General features: G+C 43.2%; 1 protein-coding gene across 1 annotated transcript in view; it reads right to left on the reverse strand.

Moving 5' to 3' along the window:
• Nucleotides 1–6,894: 6,894 nt before the first annotated feature.
• Nucleotides 6,895–21,688, reverse strand: part of emilin1b (elastin microfibril interfacer 1b) — a 38,230-nt gene continuing 23,436 nt past the window's right edge. Inside the window, exons 2-8 of the mRNA XM_072688938.1 lie at nucleotides 19,375–19,497; nucleotides 15,203–15,417; nucleotides 12,304–14,487; nucleotides 11,568–11,693; nucleotides 10,194–10,211; nucleotides 9,725–9,859; nucleotides 6,895–7,765 (exon numbers count right to left, since the gene is read on the reverse strand). Coding sequence (XP_072545039.1) covers nucleotides 7,443–7,765; nucleotides 9,725–9,859; nucleotides 10,194–10,211; nucleotides 11,568–11,693; nucleotides 12,304–14,487; nucleotides 15,203–15,417; nucleotides 19,375–19,497 — 3,124 coding nt within the window. The 3' untranslated portion in view covers nucleotides 6,895–7,442. The remainder of the gene's footprint in view (nucleotides 7,766–9,724; nucleotides 9,860–10,193; nucleotides 10,212–11,567; nucleotides 11,694–12,303; nucleotides 14,488–15,202; nucleotides 15,418–19,374; nucleotides 19,498–21,688) is intronic.

Consider the following 21,688-nt stretch of genomic DNA (forward strand, 5'->3'; position numbering starts at 1 on the left):
CACGCCTCTGACCTGCTGTTTAACCCCACCCATTCAGCCTACAGAAGTTTAGCCACACCCATTCAGCCTACAAAAGTTTAGCCACACCCATTCAGCCTACAGAAGTTTAGCCACACCTATTCAGCCTACAGAAGTTTAGCCACACCTATTCAGCCTACAGAAGTTTAGCCCCACCCATTCAGCCTACAGCAGTTTAGCCCCCCATTCCACCTATAGCAGTTTAGCCCCGCCCATTCAGCCTAAAGTAGTTTAGCCCCACCCATTCAGCCTACAGCAGTTTAGCCCCACCTATTCAGCCTACATCAGTTTAGCCCCACCCATTCAGCCTACAGCAGTTTAGCCCCACCTATTCAGCCTAAAGCAGTTTAGTCTCCCCTATTCAGTCTATAGCAGTTTAGCCCCACCTATTCATCTTACAGCAGTTTAGCCACACCCACTCATAAGAATAAGACATTTGCAGCCCAGACTGCTTATTCGTTGAGACACAGGGCAAAGCAGCCAATTAGAATGGAGCTTATTTACATATATATCAGCGTTAAAGGCCCAGTGCTTATTTATAAGGGCTAAAAATAGGTTGAAAACAGTAAACATGAATTATGACTGTATTTGAAAATAAATGGTTTAGGCCCCTTATCTGCTACGCATGTCTATGTTTGATCAGTCTTTAAGGTACAGTAACAGGGACTGTGCGTTTGGTTCTAAGGAATATAGAGAGATCCAACAGCAAGAAAGAAGCTAGGGTTCTAATCATTGATCACTCAAACAGCATGAAGGGCAAAATAGAAAAGTCAGGATATGAGCCTTAAATTACAGCTGCACCCCAGTGTGAAAGCAAATGGGTTTTTAGATGTTTTACTGTGTGTGTGTGTGTGTGTGTGTGTGTGTGTGTGTGACAGATAGTAATAGTGAGTACAGATAAAAGGTAAACAGGATACATGACATTATCCCACCCACACTCTGGACAGTAACACACCCATCAGAGTGCATCAGAGCTAACCCCTAATCCAGAGACCTGGACATCTCTCCAGCTCTGAAACTCGGTCCTTACTGAAAACACAGGAACTCATTCTCTAATCTGAAGATCAAAGCAGTGGATGAAAAATCAGACATGTCTTTTTTTTCTTCTGTAGAACATCAACAGGTCTCAGATCCGTTCCCCAGTGAGGAGAACGGTGTGTGACGTACAGGAACCTGGAAGATCTTCTGTCCTGCAGGTCCATCATTTCTACGCTTCATATTTCCACTGGGGTCCAGTGGTCCAGTTGGCGCAGTGAGATGTCCCCGTTTCTATGGTTACACTGATTTCCAAACCTATAGTTTCACTACATTTATTCCACCGTCACAAAAACACTAATGGCTACGCTACAGTCCTCTTCACTACATCTGAATTCATGGTTACACTGCAGTCATTTCCATGGAGACGCTACACCTGATACCCCCATTCCCATGTACATGCTACACTCATTGTAATGGTTATGCTACGCCTAATGCTATAGTATGTTTCAGTCACTGTCATGGTTACGCTACATTTATATACATATACTATATACACTATACTATATACATATACTATATATAGTGCTGACTTCAGGAACCCTACACAGCGGATTAGTTTACAGCTCTGTGATACCAGATACACTATTAAATATGGAGGCATAGCTAATGTAAATACAGCTTTATTATATAGTTTATTACACACACAGTTACAAATGAGCATCCTACATCCATGACTGGCGTAAATTTACATGGAATGTGATGGTGGGCTCCAACATCCTACCACCTCTCCACCTCTGGAACCCAAACTACACCCTTCATTCGTGCCCTCTGAGTTGATTTGTTAGCTATGCGCTGATCAATAGCCCGACTAGTGGAAGGAGTGCCGGGGCAGATTTAGACTGCACTCCCAGTGTGTGGACTGATAATCACACACAAATGTTTCTCTTTCCATGAGTTCCAGAGCCGAAGCCCAGGAACCCGCCTGGCCTGTGCTGGACCGGAACTCAAACACAACTCAAACAAAAGCAAGCGAACAAGTCTTTTTCCACCTCCAACATGTTTTTCTCTCACTGACTTTCCCTTGTTATTGAAAATAGACGTAATGAGTGCTGTGAAACCCACCCATCATTCAGAGGGGAATCCAACCAGCAGAATCTCTCAGGCCTGAGGGAGTGGGGGATCTGAAGGGGCTGCAGCGTGGAGGACGGTTTATCAGACTCTGTGATCCAGACGGACTTACAGAAGTGCCTCACTGTCCACTCAGAGAATATCCCTAGTGTGACTAGATCCGGAGGTACTGTCAGATACACTGCCCTCGCCCACCGCTGCCTGCTTTTGGGGTGTGAAACACGAGCAGGTAAGGGTGTACAGAGCTTCAGGTTAGTGCTGAGTCCCAAATGGCCAAATACTGTTATTTTCTATGTTAAAAATATGAACTGAGATCTCAGTCCCAGCTTTTATTTAGATTTTCCTCAGCTGTTATATCTCCCACCAAGTGATGAATCTTGTCACCAAGACAACAGGTACTGTGCTTAAATCTGCAACAATCTGACTGTGGACGTGGACGTGGAATTGGGAAAACTGGAAATCTTTAGTTTATTTGTTTCTTATTCAAGTTCTTTTAAAATAGATTTAATCAAAATCACATCAGTTTTAAAATCAGTTTTAAAAACTGAAATATACAAAACAAAATATGCTACATAATATTTACTCCCCCATGTTTAAAAGGTCAATCCACCCTTAAAATCAGTGGCTCTCCTGCCTTCTGTATACATCTGATGCACAAAATACTCATTAGGGGGTGGATAATGAGCATGTGGGGGTGGGGCTTAGTGAGGAGTGGGTGTGGTAGAACAGAGAAAGGCTACACACTACTACCATACGCTACAGACTGTATACTGATCTTAAGAGTGCGGGTTTGGCAGGGTAGTATACTAAATATTAATGTACTAACAGGAAGTGTATTAGAGTATTATGGTCTGTGTACTGACTTGTGTTTAGTAGAGTCTAAGATTAGAGGATCTGAATTTTAGTCTATTTAAACCAGCTGAGGTTCTTCTTCAGTAAACAGTGAAGCTCTTCTGGAAGAACTCTGGAGAAGAGCGTCTGATAAATGCTGTAAATGTAAATATAAATGTAAATGATGAAGCGTTGCTATGCCAACATACCTCACTGCAAGTTCTCCTGCTGCCGTCACCACTGCACTCGCAACTCATATTTATTCCAGATGTATGTAGCTCCTCTCTTTCCGTGTTGCATTGCATTGTGGGCTAAAAGTGTCCCTTGTAACCACACTTAAATGTATCTTGAATATGAGAGCATTCCTCAGCTCTCATACTTTTATCTATACTTTGTTCTGCATCCTAAAATAAAACGTATTAGTATTAGTAATTAGTACGCAGTTGGGACCCAAAGTCTGAGACTGCTCCGTACATTGTTGTGGGGACTAACATTCGGTAAGTCGCAGCCCACCGCTACACAATCGAGGCAGAATACCCCCTGTATTTCAACCCTCTCTATATCATCAGTAAAGGAGGCGGAGTTACAGGCGTAGCAGAAGTGGATTCTAGAGCTATGGCTAGTTTAAAATGGTTTTGTTGAGCAGATCAGTTGTTTAAGTATTTGTGAATCTTTGTAGATCAAATAAACAACAAACATATGATGAAAATGTAGGTCTGGATTTGACTGAATTTTCAGTGATGTCCCCCTGAACTGCAGCTTGGAGAAATCAGAGGTCTTGAGAAAGTCAGACTTTCCGAGTGGGAATAATGAGTTGGAGCGCCGTTCAGGACGCAGCAGTAAATCCTCCAGTTCCAGCTTGCTGGTGAACTCAGCACACGTCAAACACAGGGAAATATGACAGCCAGTTTACTTACAGTCCCCAGAATCTGACAACGGCTGAGCCGTGCAGAACCACAGGCCGGGACGGACGGTGTAGACGTGTGTAAAGTTAAATATCTTTATTTCAAACGTGTTGCCAACATACACATTCAAGGTCACAGGTTAAACCAGGAGGAGGTCGTTCGCACAAGCAAAGGAGGCGTGGTTTCATTCGTCCATGTGTCGGAGTTTACAAATGAAAAGTCCTCGCAGTATCGGCCGACGCTTTCTGAGATAACGGGCCTCAAAGCGAGAGTCGGTCGCCTCAGAGTTTTGACTACTTAGAGCAGTTCAGTGAAAATCAGAGAATCGTGGCTGATCTCTGGTCCCAGATTCAGTCGGTCAGTCCAGATGATTTGTTATCTGAAGTGTGCTTGTGCTAAGCTAATGTTGCTAACAAACACTGGACTCTCTGTGAGAGGTCTGACTCTCAGAGCTCCTCCAGATCTTCATTAGCTGGTAGATGGCTTACTTTAGTCTATAAACCCAGGCAGAACCAGAACCACAGAGCTGAGGAACGCTGGAGGAACCGGAACCACCTTCACCTCAGCACAGTGTGTGTATCACTCCGCCCACTGCGCTCCGGTCTGAGAGAGGAGCAGCTCTACAGAGTGGGCCCTGATGATTTACTGAACCATAGGCTTGTTTTTACGAAACTTTCACCCGATTTTAAAGTCAAATAAGTGAAGGTTTTGGGGGCGTGTTACAGAGATGAGATTGGTGACAGTCCAAGTCCTGTGTTTGTTAGCAGCGTTAGCCTAGCATCTCCTAGTGTAAACTAAAGAAGCTCATGTCAGATACCGAACACGTCCAGGCTGATCGTCTGAATCCGGGCTCAGACATCATTACTGATGCTCTGGTTTTCTGCAGAACTGTTCCTCTACCCACACCTGGTTCTCAGAGAGCGCTCCATTTGTTCTTAATGCTATCTCTCTTTACAGGCACTTTGAAGCTGATCCACACTGAGGACAATTACCTTCGATTACAATCTCGGCCTCCTCTGCCTCAGCTCTGGCTTTATTGCTCCTATTTGTGGATTACAGGGCCGGTACCGAGCCGCAGGGGGAAACCTAACCGTCCTCAGCTCTCTGAAGCGGCTGTAGTGTACGGTCTCTTGTAAACACTTCAGTGATCCTCCATTAATGATGGCAATCAGCCCTTTTAAAGAAAGCAGAAAGCCCTGTTTATGATAAGATCGCTGCCTGTTGTTCTTGGCAGAGTTTCAGGGAATCGTGTGTCTGAGTAAGAAGCAGGGGGAAGCTCACGGTCTCTTCTTTCAGCTCTGAAATGGACGCATCTGTAGCTTCTTATCTTCTGCTTGAACTTCCTTCAGGTTCTCAGTGAAGAGCTACAACTTCACCCTGCTGTGAAGCTCAACACGCTTTACAGAACACTCTGAATATATCCAATTCACCTCCTCAGTGTATATCACAATACCTACATTTAGAGCGTTATTAATATTCACCCTAATGAGAGACTGTAGCTCCGCCTCCTCAGTGTATATCACAATACCTACATTTAGAGCGTTATTAATATTCACCCTAATGAGAGACTGTAGCTCCTCCTCCTCAGTGTATATCACAATACCTACATTTAGAGTTATTAATATTCACCCTAATGAGAGGCTGTAGCTCCTCCTCCTCAGTGTATATCACAATACCTACATTTAGAGTTATTAATATTCACCCTAATGAGAGACTGTAGCTCCGCCTCCTCAGTGTATATCACAATACCTACATTTAGAGTTATTAATATTCACCCTAATGAGAGACTGTAGCTCCTCCTCCTCAGTGTGTATCACAATACCTACATTTAGAGTTATTAATATTCACCCTAATGAGAGACTGTAGCTCCTCCTCCTCAGTGTATATCACAATACCTACATTTAGAGCGTTATTAATATTCACCCTAATGAGAGACTGTAGCTCCGCCTCCTCAGTGTATATCACAATACCTACATTTAGAGCGTTATTAATATTCACCCTAATGAGAGACTGTAGCTCCTCCTCCTCAGTGTATATCACAATACCTACATTTAGAGTTATTAATATTCACCCTAATGAGAGACTGTAGCTCCTCCTCCTCAGTGTATATCACAATACCCACATTTAGAGCGTTATTAATATTCACCCTAATGAGAGACTGTAGCTCCGCCTCCTCAGTGTATATCACAATACCTACATTTAGAGCATTATTAATGTTCACCCTAATGAGAGACTGTAGCTCCGCCTCCTCAGTGTATATCACAGTACCTACATTTAGAGCGTTATTAATATTCACCCTAATGAGAGACTGTAGCTCCGCCTCCTCAGTGTATATCACAATACCTACATTTAGAGCGTTATTAATGTTCACCCTAATGAGAGACTGTAGCTCCGCCTCCTCAGTGTATATCACAATACCTACATTTAGAGCGTTATTAATATTCACCCTAATGAGAGACTGTAGCTCCTCCTCCTCAGTGTATATCACAATACCTACATTTAGAGCGTCATTAATATTCACCCTAATGAGAGACTGTAGCTCCGCCTCCTCAGTGTATATCACAATACCTACATTTAGAGCGTTATTAATATTCACCCTAATGAGAGACTGTAGCTCCGCCTCCTCAGTGTATATCACAATACCTACATTTAGAGTTATTAATATTCACCCTAATGAGAGACTGTAGCTCCGCCTCCTCAGTGTATATCACAATACCTACATTTAGAGCGTGTATGAGATTATTACCAGTGTTCTGTAAAGCTTGTCCAACCCAACAACAGTAACATGCTGATGGTTTACTCGTGAAGGTGTAGGAGGTGTAGGAGGTATAGAGGGTGTAGGAGGTGATGGAGGTGTAGGAGGTGTAAGGGGTGATAGAGGTGTAGGAGGTGTAGGGGGTGATAGAGGTGATGGAGGTGATTACAGGTCCCTGTGTGAGAAATGATGAAGGCACATGTATCAAAGTTCAGACTGAAAGCCGAGAACACTCTGAGGAGCAGGTACAAAGAGAAAGCTGCACAGTGAAACATGAGATGCTTCTTTATCAAAACACATGAACCTCTTTAATCCCTGCTGCACACACACACACACACACACACACACACACACACAAGCGTAGCCCTAAACCGGGACTGTGAGTTTAGCACGCTGGCAGGTGAATACTGTACTCCGCAGCGCGTTTGCGTACATGGGAAGTCAAACAGACCTCATGGTCGAAGGCTTTGCTGCATGGGAGGGAATTCATAACCCACACCTGTGGTTCCTATAAACTGGAGGCGTATCAATAATAAACATCATCCACAATAAAAAAGGAAAACCTGCAGTAGTATCTGTTAACATTTCTCCAAATGAGGGCGGGGGGATAACATACCGAGGGAAAGTTCCTCTGCCTTAAAATTATATTCTGTCTCCAAGGAGTTCACAAGTTCAGCAACATCAGTGAGTCTGAAAACGACAGCGCCTCCAGCTGGCAAACATCAGTGGGTCGTTTTCTGGCCCCGTCGTTTTTTGTTTTAGCCGGTCTTCGGTCATCTCTGTCGTGTGGGCTGCAGTGTTCCTATCAGCCAGGAGTTTGTGGTCTCCTAGTTGTCCTCAAACAACAAAACCCCACTAAAGATGGTGAGAGGCTCCACCGAATGGGCGAGTTTGCCCATGACCAGGTCGATGCAGACGGTGTCGTGTATCTGCAGCGGCAGGATGATGTTAAAGACAGCCAGAGACCCCGGCGTGGGTTTGGCCTCAGCCATCGGTTTGTTCTCCAGGCCTTCAGGCTGGTACCCTGCTGAGTCCACTCTCGCCACGCCGTAGTTGGACTTGGACAGGACAGCCTCGATCTTCACATTCTTGTGGCCCGTCAGGATGGCACTGAAGAAGTAGTGCCCATCCACAGGCGCCGTGAAGATACCTGAGATCCGAAAAAGATGAGGCTCAGTTCATCATGTTATTGTTTATTAATTCTTAATAAATCTTAACAGTTAGATGTTGAACATGTGGTAACATTAAAGACTAATGGACTTATTTATGATTTTGAAGTGTTTTATTCTGTTGGGAGATCATTTAATAAAGCGGTACTTTAATAGTCCGTTCTGATTGAGCTATGAGTCTGATTATGAAGGGATTATCAGGCTGAATGTGAATGTGGCGAGTGTTTCAAGAGGTGTGGGATTGCACCGCATAAAAAATTGATATTTTAGCAGTGTGATCTTTTAAAATGTAGTCTACATATCTGATATTTCTCAGATTCAAATTGTATTTTACAGATCAGATTTCTCTACAGATCAGATTTCTCTACAGATCAGATTTCTCAGATTCAGATTGTATTTTACAGATCAGATATCTCTACAGATCAGATTTCTCTACAGATCAGATTTCTCAGTTTCAGTTTGTATTTTACAGATCAGATTTCTCTACAGATCAGATTTCTCAGATTCAGATTGAATTTTACAGATCAGATATCTCTACAGATCAGATTTCTCTACAGATCAGATTTCTCAGATTCAGATTGTATTTTACAGATCAGATTTCTCTACAGATCAGATTTCTCAGATTCAGATTGTATTTTACAGATCAGATTTCTCTACAGATCAGATTTCTCTACAGATCAGATTGTATTTTACAGATCAGATTTCTCTACAGATCAGATTTCTCAGATTCAGATTGAATTTTACAGATCAGATATCTCTACAGATCAGATTTCTCTACAGATCAGATTTCTCAGATTCAGATTGTATTTTACAGATCAGATATCTCTACAGATCAGATTTCTCAGATTCAGATTGTATTTTACAGATCAGATATCTCTACAGATCAGATTTCTCAGATTCAGATTGTATTTTACAGATCAGATTTCTCTACAGATCAGATTTCTCAGATTCAGATTGTATTTTACAGATCAGATTTCTCTACAGATCAGATTTCTCAGATTCAGATTGTATTTTACAGATCAGATTTCTCAGTTTCAGATTGTATTTTACAGATCAGATTTCTCTACAGATCAGATTTCTCAGATTCAGATTCTATTTGAGATCATTATAGAGATATTACACACTTCATGAACTCATTTCTAACTTATTTTCACCTGTTTTAGGTGATGTTGTCTCCTGAAGTGGTCGTATTCCATGGGCAGATCATTTCGCTTAGTTAATGAAGAAAGGCTCATCACACACTGAGGAGCTTTCCTCAGTATCTACAGGGACGTCTGTGCAGACTAACGGGGCTATCCTGTGCTAACAGAGGTTGGTTATAACGCTTTGGTGAAGTGTGGACCACGCTAGCTGAGGCTAGGCGGAAAACTCGAGAAATCTTGGGAATTTTGAGTTCTGGGGGGCTTTGAGCTGACGGGACCAGAAGCCAGACCCCCTCTTGCCATAGTATAATTGGATCATCAGGAGGAGCAGGGGCGGTGGTGGGGTGCACGATTTCGTCATGAGAACAAGAAGGGAGAGGAGCGGTTTTATAGTGCGTGGTAATGGAGGGGAGGAGTTTGGGCTTGGTCCTTCTCCCAAACTTTCAGTTATTACAGAACTTAGAACGTTATGGCACGCTGGCGAGACACTGGCTGTTTAAGGGGTTAAACAAATTCTAGAAAATTCCTTTTGTCCAGAAATACTGCTGAAACAGGGGATGATCTGCCACTTTCAGTAGATCAAACGACTTAAAACAGGTAAAGGTAGGAAATAGGTTAGAATTAGGTTCAGTTATCCTATAATATCCTATAATATTTTACTGACACTCAAAACAAAATGAGAACTATCAAATATGTCACTGTTTCACTTGCTAGGACATCATTTCTGCAGTGTGTTTAGTGTGTTGAGGTGGGAGAGGACAGTGTAAACGGGCTGTGGTGCATCACTGCCACCTTTACCTGTCTCTGCATTATAGAAGTCTCCTTCATTAGCAAAGGTCTTATCAAACACTATGGTTCCTGAAGAAACCATGGGTTTAGTGAGCGCAGCAGAGAAGGCGATACTGGGGATACTGGCGTCCAGACCTGGAAGACCTGCACGTATACAAACACATCAAACATTAATATACACTGTGTGACTTGATACACACAGATACACACACACAGCAGTGACTGAGGACACCCAGCTGTTCATACAGAATATAGACCAAGTGACCACCACACACACACACACACACACACACACACAGAAACAGAGATCCCTTTGACCTCCTTCAGTACACACACACACACACACATCTCACTGACTTCTAATGACCCTTGCCAGCAGTTGTAATTTGATTGGCAACATCTGCAGTATTTAAAATAGCCTCAGGGCTCCAGCCAGAGTTCAGCTGGCAGAGGAATGTGGGGAAAATAAAGCTCATACCTTGCAACCCTTTGGGACCTGAAAAAAAGCAGAAAGTTCAAACGGTGAGTGTGTTTGTGTGTCTGCTGTGTTGCTGCCATTCAGTCAGGTCAACTGAGCAGTTTTAGCAGCAGACGTTTTAACAGTACATGCAGACGTACGGCGGAGATAACGAACGGCAAAACAATAGACCAGCATATTCAGAATAAAGGGTTTCTATGTACCACTGGATAGGAGTATTTGAGTTTGGATGATAGAGGAACCTATTTGGTGCTATCAGGTTTTCCCACTAAAGGCCATGGTGGGAGATCCAGGTCCAGAACGTATGCCTGGGCAGGTGGAGTTATAGGTTCTGGACCTGGATTTCCCACCATGGCCTTTAGTGGGAAAAACCTGGTTCTAAATAGCACCAAAGAGATGCTGCAGCTTATCCTGGTATATTTTAACATTGGAAATAATCATAAATACACAACTGTGTAGTTTGTTACTCCTAATCTCTGTAAAACAGGGTGGATTTGGAACGGTGGTCTTCAGAGTACCAGATCTCCACAGTGAAATACACCATACACTCCAACAAAAGATGTTCTAGCAAGTAAAATCCTTTTAATTCTAGTCTAAATATCTTATATTTCATTGTGGAAAAATTTCTAATATATTTTTTGTTTTAATTCTATCTATTGAAAGTGTCTTATTCTACTGGATGATAGTTTTAAAGGATAAAGGAGACTTTATTGTCATTCACATCACATGTGGTGCATGGGGTTGAACAAAAAAGGTCCCAGTTACACCCAAAGAGCAATTACTGTATAAATAAAATAATAGAATAAAAAGGGTAGACATAAATTAACTCAATTTGATAAATCTATTATTTCTTGAATTAAGCAAAATGATCTGCCAGTGAAATCTCAAATAATCTCAAAATGAGAAAAAAAGAGAAAAAGTAAATATGCAGACTACATTTAAAAGGATTGCACTTTCTAAGATATACTTTTTTGCAGTGAAAAGACCCTACTATTATTATTATTATTGTTTTTCATTTCTAAAATTTTATTTTTTAATGTCATGGTCCACGTGACTTCAGAGGGTTAACAGTTTGTTCATAAAGCAGCTGTTAACTGCTAAATGTTGTTTAAAAATAACAAACTGAAATGAAATGTCATTAAACATTTATGAAAATAAATACATTTTAATTTAAATTTTGCATTCATCTATTGTTGCATGTGTTAGTCCCTACACATTAAGCTCCACAAATCCAGGTCCGGAAAGTCAGAATCCACTTATAGTAAAAGAATCGTTCATAAACCAGTAGCTAACTGCTAGTCTTTAATCAATACTGACGTACTAATCCACCAATAAAGGAAACTCAGCCTTATGTGAGTGATGAAGGTCTGTTACCTTGAAGTCCTCTTGGTCCTTCCACTCCTGGTTTGCCGGGTGGTCCTTCCCTCCCTGGTGGCCCTTGTGGTCCAGGAAGTCCTGGATATCCTCTTTCTCCCTGAGGGCCTGGAGGTCCTGGTAGACCTGCAATCAGACACTGTGCTGTTAAAACACATTTGAGCTCTTTCAGATTTTTTGCTGTTACTTTACTGGTCATTTGATCTCTAAACTTGGTTTAATTGTGTTTTTCAGTACACAGACAAAAGTATTGGGACATCAACCATAATTTTTCTCTGCAACAAGAGCATCAGTGAGGTCAGGACATTGGATGATTGATCACCACCCCACCTCATCATCCCCAACTCATCCCAATCCAAAAGTACTGGATGGAGCTCCACCACCATCATTCCAGAGAACACAGCTCTTCCACTGCTCCACAGCTCCTCAATGCTGGGGGGCTTTATTATACCCCTCTAGTCCACGCCTGGCATTAGGCAGCATGGAGCCAATAGGTTCATGATGATGATCTGCTCCAGAGGGTCCTATTCTATTGGCAGTACTTCTTCTCTACAGGGACTAGACAAGCTGTGTGTGTATTTGCATGTCTGTGTCAGCAATGGGTGCAGCTTAAATATATATAAATATATTTGGACATATATTTCCTTTATGGTGTTTGGCTACATTAAAAATGAGAAAGCCCTTCAGGACAGTTGTACATTCAGAAGGCAGTAAATTCATGCTTTCCAACACGTACCTGTAAAGTCTTGCTCTGTTATGCTCTGGAACTGCTTAAGAACGTGGAGCAGAGACGAGTTGAGCTGCTTGACCTTGCTGTGGATGCCGTCCAGATGCGTGTCCTGGATGGTGTCAATGAAACTGCTGTGAGAGGTCACCGTAGCGTTAAGCCCATTGACACAGTTCCACAGGCTGGACACGTGCTTGTTAAGACCTTCTTTGATTTTCTGCACGTTGTCGGATACAGAGTCCAGCCGGCCACAGATGCCCTCCAGTTTAGAGAGCCTCTTGTCCAGACCATCGCCTGTCCTCTTGCAGTCACCCATCTCTACCACAAAGTTGTTGCCGAAGCGTTTGACGTCTCGGTCCACGTTCTCAAAGCGAGTCTTGCTGTCCTCTATGTGCTCCGTCACCTCCTGCTGGATCTTGTCAATCTCAGAGATAATCTTGTCCTTGGTGTTGCCCAGGTCCGTGATGACACTGTCATGCTTGTGGACGCTGTGCTCCAACCCTTTCAGAGTGTCGTTGATGGAGCTGAAAGTCAAGATGACCTCAGACAACTGTCCCTGGATTGACCTGAGGTTGCCGTTGTTGCTGCTGATGACACTGTGTCCATCTAGAGGTTTCTGCGAGTGATCCAGGTCACCTGTACCTGTTGTTCCTGTTCCAGTGGGAGTCTCCAAAGTGATCTTACACTGGCACTTCTGTACATCCTCCTTCAGTTTACCAACTTCCTCCTGCAGGTTGGAGCACACTTCTGAGCACCCAGTCTGTCCAGAATCGACTTTCCCCTTTATGTAGTTCATATCAGTCTGCCACTTGTCCACTGCATGGCTTGTGATGTTCTTTAGTTTCCTCAAGTCGTCTTGCACCGTCCGACAAAGGTCACAGTTCTCAATCTCGGTTACAATCCTGTTGAAATGTTCCCCGTTGTCCCCTGTCAGGGCTTTGATCTTGCGGATATCGTGGCTGAGGTCAATTACTTTGTCCATAAGGGAGTCTCCAGAAACAGAGAGGTCTTTGAGTCTGGTGTCAAACCTCTTGATTTCATGCTCATTGGCAATTACCTTCCATTCCAGGGACTTCACTGTATCCTCTGGGCTGACGCTACCACTTCCTCCCGTGGAAGGTCTTCTGGGGCCAGTGCCAGCTCCAGAGACGCCCCCAGATCCAGAGCACAAAGAGCATTCACTTATCTTCCTGTCTAGATGAGAGGTGACATTGTCCAGACGGGATAAGCGCTTGTCCAGGTCAAACACAGTCTCTTTTACAACGCCAATGTCCAGGTCCACATCTGCGATCCTGTATTCTTGGTCTTCAAGGCGACTGGTGACCTCATTACGCAAGTCTCTGAGGTCTTTTTGGAACAGATCTTTCAAGTCATTCTCCATGTAGGCAAAGTTCTCCTCTGTCCTTTGAACTGTGCCGTTTAGTCGCCTTTCCAGGTCTCGCAAGTAACCACTGATCGTATCTTCTGTTACTCTTGGTCCTATTCCATCTCCTCCTATTCCTCCACCAGTGCTCCCACCACCTCCACTTCCTCTCAGCTCCTTGTCCATGCGATCCTGCAAGCTTTCACAAGCCTCGGATGTTGCGCTAAGCTTCTTGTCTACTTCGCCAAGTCTTTCCCTGAGGTCGATGACTGAATCACAGCAGCTTTGAGATCGACTCAGATCTCTGCGCAGATTGTCCAGAGTTTGCCGATTGCGCTGGTCCATGGCGTTAATCTGCTTCTCCAGCGCTAGAATCCTCTCTCTGTCCCTCTGTTGCTGCTTCCTCAAGTCATCCACCCCAGCCTGGCAGGCTGAGCATGAAACACTGACGCGGTTCTCCAACTCTCGTAGAATCTCCTCCTTCATGGTGTTAAATCTACCATCTCCTGCACCACCTTCCACATCCAAATCATTCCCGCCTCCTCTGCCATTCACAAGGTGGTTGTTGATGCTCACCAGAGTTTTATCGTGAGCTTGAGTTCTGTTGTCCAGCTGGTCTAGCTTGGTCTGGATGTTGTGAATGGTCTCTTTCATCTCGGGCTGGGCGGCATCGGCCGGTGTTTTGGCACCGTTACCGAAGCCAGGCTTCCGCATCTCTTCCTGGAACCTCTCGTTCATGCCACGTAAAGATGACTGCAGGTCATGGAGGTCTTTCGTCAGGCTCTGGATTTTGTCCTCTAGCTGCTTCACCTTTTCACTGTCGCCTCTCCCTGGAGATAGCAGAAACATGTAATGTCAAATCAGCCAGAGCCGTCGGCCACGCTCAGATAACGTTCACATTCTCTGTACTTCATGAATTTCAGTTAGTTAACTAATTCTATGTCTTTACCTTTTCCAAGTCAAGGACTGCTCACCAAGCTCACCTACTACCTACCAGTCAGCCGCACACCCTCCTGCCACTGCTATCTGCCTAACCACTATGTTAAAATTTACATGCACTCCTAACTATCTGTCTTGCCACTGTGGTCTTAATTTGCTCACAGGAGGGGTTTACGTTTATGTTAGATGATGTGTTGATCTCTTATCTTCTTACTGATTACTGTAAAGTTGCTTTGTGAAAATCTGATCTGATAAAAATGGATAAATATAGTCTGCAAACAAACAGCTGTTTGATAATATTTTGGCTTTAGATCTTCCTATAAATAAAGAGCAGGTTCGTTATTGTTTTTGTTATTGTTAAAACTACATATTGAAGTATTTTGATTTAATCACCTTTGGGGGCCTCAGGGCCTCCAACAATTCCTTTAATGTTGGAGTTTTAGCAAAGAACCAGAGCAATCGCTTTCATTTGACTGGTTGTGTCCTCAAACATTTGATGGGAGGCATTCAAATCCAATTGACCTTTTAATAGCTAGCTGTTATTATTATATTGCATCACACATACTTAGTGAAGGTTTCAGTCAGTGTGTAAAACAGTATACTCACCACCAGATCCACTCTGCCCATGGCCTGTAGAGGAGCCTGAATGTCCAGGGTTTGAGGGCTTGGGCCAGGGTCTGGCTGTGGATATCTGGGTGGCAGATCCACTGCTGGGTCCTTCGCTACAGTCCTCTCCACTGAACCCGAGGCAGCATTTCCATTCCATTTCTGTCACCATTTTGTAGGACACTTTATATCTAGGCCTCATGTAAGTCCGATACCTTTAATACACAAAACATACAGTAAGAAGGAGTACAGCAGGACCCTGAGTGGCCACCATTCCCCCTGTTTAATCCACAGTTCTCTATAAATAATGATGTGATGCCAAGTTGACTGTTGCTATTCATCCTGTTCAGAAGAAGAAGGACATGCCTTTATTGTCACCATACTGGGGTGAGGTGTACTACTACGCTCATACAGTACAACAACATGCTTCTCTTTGCATATTCCACCTTGGAAAGGTTAATAAGCCAGGGTCAGAGTGCAGGGCCGGCCATGCTACAGAGCCCCTGGGAGCACAGAGAGTTGAGGGCCTTGTTCAGGGACCCAACAGTAGCAGCTAAGCGGACCAAGGTATCAAACCCAGTCTGACACTGGGTTGGTTTGTCCTGAAAATAGGGTTGTACTAAATATGCCTCTTGCTTGTCTTCAAAAGCTAGCCAATAGAACCCAGCTAGCTTGTAGTTTATTGTTGACGGCCAATCGGGTCCACCAGTTTGAGAGATTTAAGAGAGAGAGTTAAGAGAGTTAGGGAGCTAGGGATGATGAGGTGGGGTGGTGATCATCATCATCCAACATCCTGACCTCACTAACACTCTTGTTGCTGAATGCAATCAAATCGTCACAGCAATGCTGCTCCAGAATCTAGCAGAAAGTCTTCTTCTCTGGACAGTAGAGACAGTTACTCCAACAGAAGCAGGATCAGCTCTTTAATACCCTTGATTTCAGAAGAAACAATGAATGAGCAGGTGTCCCAATACTTTTGTCCGTATAATGTACTCTCAGTTGATGTTATCCGTATGAGTCCACGATTCCACTGAGTTATGATCTCCAAACAGATAACAGCCCGACTGCAGACAAACCGACCCTGCTGACTTTCTGAGAATCCAGTGTCTGTCGAAACAGTCAGCAGAGGCCAAATACATTCTTACTACACACACACACACACACACACACACACACCCAGAGAGAAACACAGGTCTGGGCTGTGAATGATACCCCCCCACAAAAAAGCTAAGAGGGAAACACATTTCACAGCTAACTCCCAGTGTGTGAACAGGCATAGTGCAGTCTTTATTCTTTCAGTGTGTGTGTGTGTGTGTGTGTGTGTGTGTGTGTGTGTACATCTGCTGCCCAGCTGTGTCTGATGTGTTGGTCTTGCTGACGGCCTAACAGTGCACGCACACACACACACGCACGCACATGCAGAGGCCGTGTCGACAGTTACCTGACACGTGTGGTCATAAAAACTGGAGCACAGTCGCTTGGCAGTGCAGTAACGCTGCTGTCGGGTTAGGAGAGCTGCGGGTTTGAGGCTGAAACAATATTTACACTTTCTGCTTCAGCAATCATCCAGATCTCCAAGGAATGAAAGTGAATAAGAGCTAGTTAGCATCGCAAAGCTAGCAGTTAGCATATACACTATACGGACAAAAGTATTGGGACACCTGCTCATTCCTTCAGTCTCTACTGTCCAGAGAAGAAGACCTTCTACTAGATAATGGTGAAACATTGCTATGAGGATTTGATGGCATTCAGCGACAAGAGCGTTAGTGAGGTCAGGATGCTGGATGATGATGATCACCACCCCACCTCATCATCCCCACCTCATCCCAAAAGTACTGGATGGAGCTCCTCCACCATCATTCCAGAGAACACAGTTCTTCCACTGCTCCACAGCTCCTCAATGCTGGGGGGCTTTATACCCCTCTAGCCCACGCCTGGCATTATTAGGCAGCATGGAGCCAATAGGGTCATGATGATGATCTGCTCCAGAGAGTCCTATTCTATTGGCAGTACTTCTTCTCTACAGGGGCTAGACAAGCTGTGTGTGTGCATTTGCACATCTGTTTCAGCAATGGGTGCAACTTAAAGTAGCTGAAAGTATTTATTAAAAGGGGTGTCCACAAATATTTAGACATATAGTGTAAATGTATTAAACACCCTAATGCTTGAGAGGCTTTATAGACATTTCAAATAAGATACATTTTTAAATAAATATTAATTATATTATATATTTCAAACAGAAAAAGAAGAAATGAGCTGCAACAACAGTCTAAGCAAGTGAGATCATTCTAATCTAATATTCATGATTGTTTAGTGGTTTAAGAATAAGAAGTTTAAGTTTCTAAGCTATATTTTATTATTTGATTAAATAAGTTTATTATTATATCATAATATTGCTTATTTGAGCATTTGCTGCTTTAATTAAGCTCAATAATCTGTTTACAGAATTAAACACTTTTAATATGTATGTACTTTCAGCTTGTTTGATTGAATTGACTGATTGGTTAATCGACTGATTGGAAACCCTAGAAGAGATTCTGCTACCCAGATTTCAAGACATTTCTCATTGTTTTAAGTTGAAGGCGTTTCACTACATTAGCAGATTATTTAGCTTTTCTGAGAACGATTTCCTGAAAAAAGTTAAATAATCTGCTAATAGAAGGAAACACTAATAATAATATAATATTATAAGAATCGTAAACATTTTGCAGTGTGAGATGAACTCTTTGACTCTGGGTGGATTTGATATCTCAGTTGGGTTGCTGGTTGGTTAACTGTGTTCCCAGGGCTATTGGTTACATTTTGCAAGCCACTGAAAATGTGTCTGTGCGTCTCAGTTCGGTTCCACAGGCAGCGTGAGAAAATACAGAGTGAAAGCAGGTTGTCCTCAGAAGAGCCCAGTGGAAAAACAACTGGTGGTGTTTTAGCAGGGTTCAGGCCTAATTCCTGTGGCGTGCCGGTTGTGGAGCTTGGAAGGAAGTGCCATCCCATTCCATACATAGTCGTGTGTGTGTGTGTGAGTGTGTGAGTGTGTGAGTGTGTGTTTCTGTGAGTGTGTGTGTGTGTGTGTTCAGTCTAAGAAGAATATAAATTTTCCTGAACCGAAACACCTCCAGACCAAACAAGCATTTAACTCCTGGCTTCTGTTCTGATCTGCTCCATCGAGCATCATCTTAAAGTGATAGTTCAGCAGCTTTTCCCAACCTGACCTCAAATGCTGTCAATCTAGAGGTCTGTTATTCATTTTAAAGATATTTTTAAGATATTTCTTCTATTTTCTTATAGTACATGTTGGGTACCATATTAAAATCTAACTCAATTAAAGAGCTGAAACTGTACTATAGTGAAAGTATGGTACTGTACCCCAATCTAACTCAATTAAAGAGCTGAAACTGTGCTATAGTGAAAGTATGGTACTGTATCTCAATCTAACTCAATTAAAGAGCTGAAACTGTACTATAGTGAAAGTATGGTACTGTCTCTCAATCTAACTCAATTAAAGAGCTGAAACTGTACTATAGTGAAAGTATGGTACTGTACCCCAATCTAACTCAATTAAAGAGCTGAAACTGTACTATAGTGAAAGTATGGTACTGTATCTCAATCTAACTCAATTAAAGAGCTGAAACTGTACTATAGTGAAAGTATGGTACTGTCTCTCAATCTAACTCAATTAAAGAGCTGAAACTGTACTATAGTGAAAGTATGGTACTGTACCCCAATCTAACTCAATTAAAGAGCTGAAACTGTACTATAGTGAAAGTATGATACTGTATCTCAATCTAACTCAATTAAAGAGCTGAAACTGTACTATAGTGAAAGTATGGTACTGTATCCCAATCTAACTCAATTAAAGAGCTGAAACTGTACTATAGTGAAAGTATGGTACTGTACCCCAATCTAACTCAATTAAAGAGCTGAAACTGTACTATAGTGAAAGTATGGTACTGTACCCCAATCTAACTCAATGAAATAGCTGAAACTGTACTATAGTGAAAGTATGATACTGTATTTCAATCTAACTCAATTAAAGAGCTGAAACTGTACTATATTAAAAGTATGGTACTGTATCCCAATCTAACTCAATTAAAGAGCTGAAACTGTACTATAGTGAAAGTATGGTACTGTATCCCAATCTAACTCAATTAAAGATAAACTGTATGTGTACTCACATCACGGCTCGTGCACACTGCACCCCCCATGTGCATGGCTGGTATTCAGGTTTTACGTATGTCTCCACTCCATCTTCAACAACACAGCTCACCGTCTTCGTCACCACGTACGCACACCAGTTCCTACACACACACACACACACACACACACACACACACACAAAAAAAAGAAAACACACAGTTAATACACAGTGGCAAATTATCATGGACCAACTTTGTGCCTCCACTCACTGGCCACTTTATTAGAAATGCCTATAGATTAGAATGGAGAAATTTACAGTAACTCTCTGACCTTAGGGGAACTCCACGCCTTATAACCTGAATCTATAAGCTGTGGAGGTCCGGTAGAGTGAGCTAATGAAATGTTCTGAGTGTTGAAGCAGATTCAGCCCCCCTAACATTTCTCCAGCGTGGGATTTATAGTGTTTGAGAGTCACTGTGAGCTGAGTTGTTGCCTCCTAGGGTCATAAATTAGCACAAATGTGGAAATACTCGGCCTTTTTACTCACTAAGCAGCGTTCAGACGTTCAGACCCCTACAGACTAAAACCAATATGCTGAGGCCTTCAGCTCTGGACATACACACACACACACACATCTGGTTTAAACTGCAGGGAGACAGCAGACAGACAGAACACACACACACATGTCATCATACACTCTGGTTTAGTTTTAGTCTACTAGCAAAATCAATAAACCCCTGACTGGAACACAGAGGGGACAGTTCAGCAGAAAGAAATACACAGTTCGTCCTCCTGAGCCTGGACGTGTTCGGTATCTGACCTGAGCTTCTTTAGTTCACACCAGGAGATGCTAGGCTGATGCTGCTAACAAACACTGGACTTAGACTGACCTAGTCTGATCTCTGTAAACACCCCCCCCCCCCCAAAAAAAAGAAAATCTTTACTTATTTCCTTCAAAGTCCCAAAAAGCTGCAAATAGGTTGATTAAAAAGATGATGTAGAAAACCAGCATGAATCGACTGTATTTGTACATTAATCTAAAGCTGGATCTTCATCCTCCTCCTCCTCCTCATCACGTCCCGCTCTGTAGAGCTGTTCCTCTTTCAGAACGGAGCGCAGTGGGCGGAGTGATACACTCCTCCATCTACCAGCTGATGAAGATCTGGAGGAGCTCTGAGAGACACGCTGAGAGAGGAACAAATTTAAGGGTGGAGATAAGATGGTGTTTGTTAGCAGCGTTAGCCTAGCCTAGCCTATCTCCTGTTCTAAACTAAAGAAGCTCCAGTCAGATACCGAACACGTCTGAATCCGGGCTGAGGGATCAATACAGCGAGTCCTGGCAAGTACCTTTGTTCGTAGCTTCTGCATCATGTGACTTGATCATCTGTCCAGAAAATCCTGACCATTGCAGGTCTGTTCTGATTGTGTTTGTACTCAGCATTTTCCTAAAGAGCGCTCAGACATCCACACAAAGCCGTCAGTGTGTGTGTAATGGGTCTCATTTGGAAAAGATGATGTAATCCCAGTGAATAAATCCTATCTCTCCCAGTTCATCAGCAGCAGCGCTCAGCCATCCAAAGGCAGTGCAAGAGTGGCACAGCATTGTGTTAAAAAATTAAATATGCGGCCTTCTTGTTTTAAAACACTGGATCTACAGCGCAGTGAAATCACCAGTACTGCAGTGACAGACCACCGAGGACCTGCTGTACCCACCAGTCTGTCTAACAGAACCTCTGTTTTCTGCTTAAATCAGTCAACAGAGGCCCACAGCAACTAATCCAGTGGTTCTCAACCTGGTGTTGTGACCATGGTGGTCTCCTCTGCCAGGGTGATCTGCCTGGCCTCACATATGTATTTCTTTTGGCTGAAATCTCACGTCATGTACAGCACTGAAAAAGTGGGGCTACTAAAAAGCTGGTCATCCAGATGAAAGCATTTGAGTCTGGTGGTCTAGCTGGTCTATCGGCATGACCGAGCTGACCACGGCCTGCTCATACTTGTTTATTAGCTTTGGCAAAGCTTGTTGACCAGTGTGATCAGGCAGGTTATGCTGGTGGACCAGTGTGGTCATACTGGTCAACAATCCTGGTCATATTGGTAGACCAGCATGGTCATGCTGCTCATTCTGCTCAGCCAGTGTGGAGATGCAGGTCATACTGGTCAACAGGCTTGGTCATATTGGTGGACCAACATTGTCATGCTGCTCATGATGGTCAACCAGCTTGGTTACACTCGTTGACTAGCTTGGTCAGGTGCCTTGGTCATGCTTTTTCTGCAGGGACGGTTTTATAGAGAACCAAGCGTACACACTCTGACCCGTGACCTCTGCACTTAAGCTCTGCAAAACATGAG

Source organism: Salminus brasiliensis, chromosome 10 (genome assembly GCF_030463535.1).
Source record: "Salminus brasiliensis chromosome 10, fSalBra1.hap2, whole genome shotgun sequence".
NCBI lineage: Eukaryota > Metazoa > Chordata > Actinopteri > Characiformes > Bryconidae > Salminus > Salminus brasiliensis.